The 8,477-nt window shown below is 44.0% G+C and overlaps 1 protein-coding gene across 4 annotated transcripts in view; it reads left to right on the forward strand.

Annotated features, from left to right (window-relative positions):
- Nucleotides 1-8,477, forward strand: part of JMJD1C (jumonji domain containing 1C) — a 153,517-nt gene that overhangs the window by 135,947 nt on the left and 9,093 nt on the right. For all 4 annotated transcript variants that reach the window (XM_040606444.1, XM_040606445.1, XM_040606447.1 and 1 more), the window contains 3 exons: nucleotides 365-504; nucleotides 2,616-2,792; nucleotides 8,230-8,361. In XM_040606444.1, coding sequence (XP_040462378.1) covers nucleotides 365-504; nucleotides 2,616-2,792; nucleotides 8,230-8,361 — 449 coding nt within the window. The remainder of the gene's footprint in view (nucleotides 1-364; nucleotides 505-2,615; nucleotides 2,793-8,229; nucleotides 8,362-8,477) is intronic.

Below are 8,477 nucleotides of genomic sequence, written 5' to 3' on the forward strand. Positions count from 1 at the left end.
CAAAACTTACATTGGGAGAGTTCTAATTGCAGAACAGCGTGCAAAACACTACTTTTGCTGACTGCAGGAAAACACCTTTTTTAGTAGTTTAATTTTTTGATGCCAGTCCTGCTCGTTTATTTCAGGTAGGAAAATATTTTACCAAATTCAAGAAATGTAAAAAAGTTTAAAAATTAAACATTGCTTTTAAGCTGTTTATGATGTTCATGTTCTAGTAACTAATTACAAATACCAAACAAAAAGATCATCTGGGGGCTTCTCTTGTATTCAGCAAACACTGATCTGCTCAGTCCTCACACAAGAAGTTCAGAAAGGTGTTGGGTTTAAGTTTTTCTCACTTTTATTTTTTTTTGTTGAATCTTAGGAGTTTTGAAGAAGTTGGAAGAGGAAGATTTGGATGACCTTTTAAGGAAGCGGTTGAAAGATTCAAGTGAATTACCTGGTGCTTTATGGCACATTTATGCTGGCAAAGATGCTGACAAAATAAGGGAGTTTCTGCAAAAGGTTAGATTTATAATACATTTTTTAAAAATATAATACAAGTAACTGGTGGTAAATCAAAGGGAGCTGGCAAAACCCACAAATCCTGCCCCTGTGTTTAGGGAAGGTAAGGGAAGGAAGCAAAATTATTTCCTTTATAGTGCATAAATCATAATTTACCTGCTACATCATCAACAAATCAAATAAGTAACATGTTAACATACTCACTTTTAAGAGTTACAGGTAGCCTGCAAACTCTGAAAGCTCAGAAGGCCATGGTGATCTATTCTTGTCCTTCTCTTGATACAAAGGATAATTTGTAGGGTAATCTTTTTCTGTCACTGATCCATTCTTGCATTATCAGATGATGAAATTTTTGTGAATTGTCCCATGCGAAACACCCTGACCTTGCAAGCCAGCAGCCACTGATCTTCATAAGGACTCTTGCGTTGCTTCACTTAGCTCAAAGAACATGCTTTGGCTCCTGGTGAAGACGAAAGCAGTGGGGGATAATGCACCCAAGGCCAGCAGACTTACTCAGTGCTAGCTATGGGGTAGATGTTCCTTCAGCTGTGTGTGAGCCATATCAGAATCTTTCGGGTTGTTACTTAGAGCATAGGATGAGTATTAGATTTAGAGATACCATCTTGGAAGCAGTTTTCTGTGCCCTGTCCTTAGCATGTTTCCATGTTCTAGAAGGTGGTCTTGACAGATGACAGAAATACCAAATAGCACTTGAGGGAAAGTAGGCTTCATTGTCTTCACTACGGAAGGAAAATCAGATGAGTTTTAACTAGCTGAACCAAAGGGGTCCATAAACAGGCTGGAGGCCAGGGTCTCTATGGTGAGCAGGAGGAGCCTAAGAAATTTAGTAGTAAAGATTCTCATGGGCAATAAGGCAGTGTTCCAGTCCCAGGGCAGCTGTCCTCTGGTGACTGAAACATTTGCTCTTTGGCAACCTGAACTGCGGAGGGAGTAAATAAAATACAGCTAATTCCAGGAGAGATGAATTACACAGTGAGACTTTTCCGTTCAGTCAAAAAGTTGACGCTCACAGAGTGGGTGGTGGCTCTTCAGTTCAGAAAAATTGTGAACAGAATCATGAATGCGAGGGAATAGGTGAACAGTGAGTATTACTCGGCATTTCTTCTTTCAAAGCAATTAAGGGATATTGTGAAGGTCTTTGAGCAGCAGGTTTAAAACAGAAGCACTTAAGATGCTAGGTAATAAAGTTTGTCATTTACTGCCACAGCTTGCTGTGATATCCAGAGTGAATTGCTTACCACCTTGTATTTTTCATGTGGTGGTATTTTTGAAATAGTGAATCGGAGATTAATTGTTAACTAGACCTTGGGACTGCTTTGCCGCTGAGAAAAGATAAAATCTTAGTACGTTTTTAGTACAGAAAAAAGGTGGTGGTAAACAAGAACAGTTTCAAGCTCTGCATCACCTAATTAAGTATATTTAATATCAGTATGGATAAACATCATTGTTTTTAATGAGATAATTGTCTCCTGAGTCATGACAGATGGATTGGATATGTGTTTTTTATCTTTAGTCACTATGATTGATTAGCAACTGATAAAGGGTGATACTTGTTCCCCTGTGGTTAACTTGGTGAGAAATGGTTATTGCAGTAAGTTTGTTGCTGTCAGGAAGCACTTTTTTTATCTCCATCATTTCTTTCTGAATTCCTTGATGGGATGGTAGGAAAATAAGTTAAGTGGTTGAGATTGGAAGGGGACCTCTTGAGGTCCTTTTGTCAACCCCTGTGCTCAGGTAGAGTCGCCTAGAGCAGGTTGCCCAGGACCGTATGACCCTTAGTTTTATCTGCTGCTTTTTTCCTGAGCTGAGGCTATGGTGTCATGTGTCTGTGTCAGAACTGAAGGTCGGAAGCTTGAGGAATTGGCAGCAAAGCTTTACATTTTGGAGTGGGAGTTGGAGTGCAGATGTCTTCAGTTCAGTGGGACTTCCTAGTTCCTTTGAGGTTCTTTTGAATCCCTAACTAAAATTCTCATTTGGGTATTGAGAGAGAACACCGTAATTTTGCTTTGTAAGTTAGGTATACTTACAACTTGGCAGCAGAAGGTTCAACTCCGTTTGAAAGTGACATGGGATCTTTTCTGTACTTACAGATAGCAAAAGAGCAAGGCTTAGAAGTTCTACCAGAGCATGATCCAATACGTGATCAGAGTTGGTATGTGAATAAAAAACTTCGCCAAAGACTTCTTGAAGAATATGGAGTAAAAACCTGTACGGTTATTCAGTTTCTTGGTGATGCTATTATTCTACCAGCCGGAGCACTTCATCAGGTAATGTACATCTGTTTACAAACACACAGGATTAAGTAACAAATACAACAAAATAACTACTTCTTTCCCCAAAACATAACTACATCTGTATTCAAATTAGATTTTATTTTCTTAATAATAGCTATTAGTATATAGGAATGTATAACAAGGTACATCTGTTTGTATAGATGACTAGCCAGTACTAACATATACAGCAGCTTGAATGATTGAAATAATACTGTTCCGTTTTTCCTTTAAAATAAAAAATGAGCAGACTGTTATTAACCACTTTTTTCCACTCGTTTCATTAGCAGATTTTGAAATAAACTGGTTTTAGTTATGGCAGAGTCAGGTTAGTATTTTTTTGTCTTCTAAACCAAATGTTAACCTGTCCCAGGAGAGACAGGGAGAGCAACCCAAGGAGATGAAGCCACCTGGATGTCAGGTGTCATTGTTTTTGTCTTCAGCAGTAAGAGAACTTCAGAGACAAGTTTGGGTTAACAAGATGTTTCTGTAACAGGATTTGGAAGTCGTTTTCCCACTCCACATTAAGTTTCTTTTTACAGAAGGTACATCAATCACTAGGAGTCGTCATTGTCCCTTCAGCAGTTTTCCTTACTGTCAGAAACAGTGATACCACCTTTGCAGCAGCTGGGCTGATTTAATTCTTAGTTATGTCAGAAAAAGTACTGCCAGTAGGGCAGTTCTGGAGAGACAGTGTGAATTTGTGTGGCCAGCCTTAGTCCTCTCCTAGCTCATAGGCTTTGTTACTTTTTTTTTGGTGGTGGGTTTTTTGTTTGGTGGGTTTTTTTCTCGCAGTCTCCAGGCTGCTTGTCCTTGGTGAAAAGAGGAAGAAAGCACAATTTTTTAGAGACAGATTTTTGGGCAGTTCTAGATTCATTGTATTTCTTCACTCCGTGGACCTTTTCCCATTTCAACAGGAAATGGAGCCTGCTGCGTTGCCAGCTGTCAAGCACCACTAATTAGATATCTGACTATCAAGGAATGAGGAGCATCCCCACCCTGCAGCAGCAGGTGTAAACCATCTTGCTGTTAAATATTTATCATTGACCTCCACCCAGGTTCAGGCAAGGCCAGGCCTTTCTGAAGTAGATGCTGTTTGGTTTCTGATCTGCAGATCAGCTTCCAGCTGCCACCTCATCTGGGCAGAGAGGAAGCAATGGCTTACCATGTCACTGTGACCAGGGCAGTAGGGTGTTCTCTGTGGGGGGGGGGGGGGGTTGGAAAAAAAAAAAAAAAAAAAAAAAAAAGATGTCTGGGTTGTTGTGATGACAGGTGTTACGTCCCTAATCTGTCTACTAGCTATGTCAGTTGCTGGGGCATTGAAACCAACAGGTGCCTTACCCAGACTAGACTCCTTTATCGTTCCAGTAAGTCTGTAGATGGGTTTCACGTGGTCATATGCTAACCTTGGATAATCTGGGTGGATTTGTTTTCTGGCAAAAGAAAGAAAAAAGCCTCAAACCCAGGTGACCAAATCTTGGGTCGTTGTAGGTTGCCTTTCCCTGTCTCCAGGGCTTGGTGCTGCTTCACAAAGGTGAAGGAATGTCTGGCATTGATGTTATTCTTGGCTCCTGTTGGGCTAAAGCAGTTACAACTCCCAGAGTCATGTATTGCATCCTCCAGTAACCTTAGCTGATCTCTTGAAACAAGGGAGATATCCCAGATAGAAGAGTGAAAAAGGAACCCACAGAAAATAACAAACATACTGGGAAATTTGTTCTATATAGCATGTGGCAATATATAAAGGCATACAGATTATAAAACATGAAGTAGTGGGACTGTTCCAGGCTTCCCTGCAGTTCATAGGTTTAAAGACCAAAAATAAGACCACTCTCATCTTTATCTCCTTGGCTTTAAACTCCAGATTGCTTTTGAAGTGGTAATGTTCTAGCTTCTGGCACCAAGGAGTTAATAACGTGGTGTTTTTAAACCTTGGTGGGTGAAGCTGAGAACCTTTTCATCTTCAGTAAGAAGTTCCTGTGAATCTGCCATGTAGGAGGAAATGAAAGCATCTTGTTCTTTCATGTACGTGTACAGTATTCTCTGTAATAGAGGTGCATAAATACTGACCTTAGGGATCAGCACCAACACTTCATACATACAAAGCACATTTAAACATTTAAAAGTGAGTCTGAACAAGAATACGTAAATAGGTTAAGTTTACATGTTAAGTGTTTCGGATTTACGTGCACATCATGAATCTTCAGTAATTAAAACTGGATGAGAGTTGATACTTAGTTTGGTGGTAAATTATCATTTCTGGTTTTATGTGCTCATGGTATTGTCGTGGGGCAGAGGAAGTCAGGGTGAGGGGCGGAGTTAGGGAGCCCAGCTGCCTGTGGTCACTGCATAGTATGGCTTAGACACTTCATTCCAGAGCCAGTCAGGATTATGGTCACACTGCTGCTTCTGATGTGTTGGTCTAGAATTCTGCTGCTCTTAACACGGAGGTGGTTGTGTGTACTATATATTCTTCTCCCCTACCCCAGCTTCTGTAGATTCATGTCTAGCTTTTAAAGGGACTTGTTCTTACTATTTTATGGTAGCATAGAACATTCCTTTTGCTTCCCAGGTTTCCCCCTCCTCCCTGCGTACCTGCAGACAGCAGTCACGCTTCCCTTGTGGTCATTTATTTCAGTAGGCAAAGTCCGTACTGTTCCAGTGGTGGGATGGGAGGGAGAGCCTCTCCAGTGAGCTGTGACGGTCGGAGTAGCCTTGCCAGTACCTCTTGTGGAAGGAATTGCTCTCTTGGGGGGAGACCAGAAATAGATACAGCGTTGGCCTGGTCTCCTCTGCAGATGGTTCCCTGAATGTACCGTGAGTGATGCACTGCAGGATTGTATCTCCTTTCTTTTTGGCTGTACAAGTAGGGGAGCTCAGAAGTGTCCCCTGCGTTGCTAACATCTGGGCCATGTTCTCTGGCACTTGGAACAGCAAGCCCTCGGCTCTCCTCGGAAACTCCCCTAGCTGAAAAAGGGGTGGTTTGCTGTTCCTTTGAATGGTTCCCTCTTCCTGCTGCTCTGGATCATCTGGTATCACAGCCATCCTCTAGGGATGCCGTCCCTGGTTTTAATTTGGTGACTCCAAATTTGTAAAATATTTTAGCAATAACTTAAAAGCCAGAAGTGCTTGAGTCAGTGATTGAAATGTGTTGTTCAGGCTACGTGCAAAACTTGTTCATAGTAGAACAGGTTATTATGGTGTTGGTTTTTATAGTGGTATTATCTTGATTTAGCAGCCGGATTATATATTGTAAAGCAACATGCTGGAGGTAATGCGACATCCCGGTGATGTTACGATAAGGATGTAGGATAAAGGTCTGGGAGTTACGTATGCAGAGCTGCTGGGCTGAGCGCTGGCCCTGGGGCTAAGCCGTGGAGGAAATGCTGATCCTCAGCATCAGGACGGAAGGGAGACAGCTGTGCGGTGAGGAGCTGCAGCTGTGAGGGTGGATGGCCCTTGCCTCCCTGCCCGCTCGCCTTTCCCGGTCCTGGCCCAAGTCTGAGGCTTTTCCAGTGTTCCACCCACCTCCCAGGCCCTGCTGGAAAACCTCTGCTCGGCGGGGCCTCGGGGGCAAAGCTGTTCTCTTGCTTCAGCTGGAACCGGGACAGTCCTGGGAGTGCTGTGGTCCTCGCCCCACAAACCTCCGGGGAATCCTTGCTGAACAGCTTACTTGCCTGTGTCAGTGTATCAGCTGGTGTTACAAATGCTATGAACAGAGCTGCCTGGGGCTGTCAGCAGGCGTTCCGTTCCGTTCCGTGGTGAGCACGGGGCCAGCCAGGTGAATCTGTCCTCCCCCACGGACTTGCACGCTGATAAGACAGGCCTGGGAAGGGAAGGAGGTTTAAGGCACGGCAGGGGGAGAGATCTGCAAGCAACAAATGCTGCCTGTTCTGCAGTGGAGGGAGAGAAGTTAGAACCTTGTCTCGGTGGGGAGAAAGTGGAAGAATGGTGTGAGATTTGCATGGGGGTGGAAAGGAAAACAAGGGCAGGTAGAGACTTGAAGCAGGTGAGATGCCTGAAGCAGGTGAGACGCCTGCGGGGGAAGAGAGCAGAGCTGGAGCCGGCTGCACGGTGCAGAGACGTTTCAGACGAAGCTCTAGGAAATTCCCCAAGCACTGGTGGGAGCTTCGTAGTGGCACTTCTGCAGCTGCTGTTCCCTTGCTCCTGGCTTCCTGCCATTTGCAAATTTTGTGGCATCTACAAACCCTTGTTGTCTCTGGAATTATTTTTGTTTTGATCAATTTGCAGGAGGGAACAGCACAGCTTTGTCCTTGATGGTTACGAGGCTGCAGAAACCCCGTGTATGATACTAGTGTTGAGATAGCGGTTACCCTCTGGAATTTCACCCGTAAGGCTGTAAAATTGGACTCGGGCAGTGTTTTTGAAGAAAATTAATTTTCAAATGAAGTGCTGTGTTCAAACCAAAGGTTTTCTAAATGTCAGGTATCACAGTGGAAGTATTGCAGTATGCTTTACAAACCTCTAGATTTTGCTAGGCTCAAGCCTAAAATATGCAGGTCTTCATCAGTGCTGAGCAGGGTGGGACTGTTTGTGAGGATGGCAAAGGCGCTCCCTCCCCACCCACCCGCAGCTTGGAAGTTTGCAGAATTGACATTGCACAACTTTATGAGCAGTTGTTGGAATTTCGGGAAATGTGGTGTTTCACATGCTGAAGAAACAGTGTCATTTGTAAGGATTTCGGGGTGAAAACCTGATGCTGTGTGTTTCTGAAGCGGACAGACAGGAGCTGTTAGTCAGGTCACAACCAGGAAGCGTTTTTTTCCTTACCCCTGTCCTGTAGGTATGACCTGGGTCGCAGGAGATGGTGTCCATTTCTCACAGTAGTTACCTTTTATCAGTAAGAAGTGTTCAAGAGAAAAAAGAAAGTGCTCCCCTACCCTGGGTGCCGACCCTGCCCCTTTGTTCTTCTTTTTCTTTTTTCTTCTTTTTTTTCAATATTTCCACTGGCAATTATTTTGCAGCAAATGTGGCAAGTTGTGCCTGGCAGAACACAAGCTTCCCGCGTGTCTGCGTGGCCCGAGGTGCTGGGGGGTCCCGTAGGGCAGGGCTGCTGCAGAGTCGATCTGTGGCTGCGGCGCAGGCGCCGTGCTTGGGAGGTGGCCGTGCAGCAGTAGTGCGCAGGGTGCCTGTGCAGCTGGTGCAGGCGCTGCATTCATGTCAGAGCCCCTGCAGGCAGAAGTGCCGGAGCGCAGGCAGATGCGCATTGTTCAATGTGTACCTTTCGCCAGAAGCTCACTTATCTAAGTCGAATACTTTTAATTGCTCTCTACATAAAATGTATGAAGACACCCTCTAGTCTGATAAGCCCACGGTTTGAAAGATCTCAATGCCCACTCTTTTCTCAGGTGTCTCTGCCAAAGAGTAACCCCACAATACTAATTACCACTCTTCTTCTTGGTGTTTTGGATAGGTGCAAAATTTTCACAGCTGCGTTCAAGTAACCGAAGACTTTGTGTCTCCAGAACATCTTGTACAGTCATTTCACTTAACGCAGGAGCTGAGGCTGTCAAAGGAAGAAATCAATTACGATGATAAACTGCAGGTAGGAAATGAATTCTGCTCTGGAAGCTGTTGAGAAGGCAGGGCATGCCGAGGCTCATTGAAATGCGGAGCAGTGCGTGGAGCTACTTCCTCGCTGCTGTTCACACAGAATAACAA

This window comes from Falco naumanni, chromosome 9, assembly GCF_017639655.2.
Source record: "Falco naumanni isolate bFalNau1 chromosome 9, bFalNau1.pat, whole genome shotgun sequence".
Classification (NCBI taxonomy): Eukaryota; Metazoa; Chordata; class Aves; order Falconiformes; family Falconidae; genus Falco; species Falco naumanni.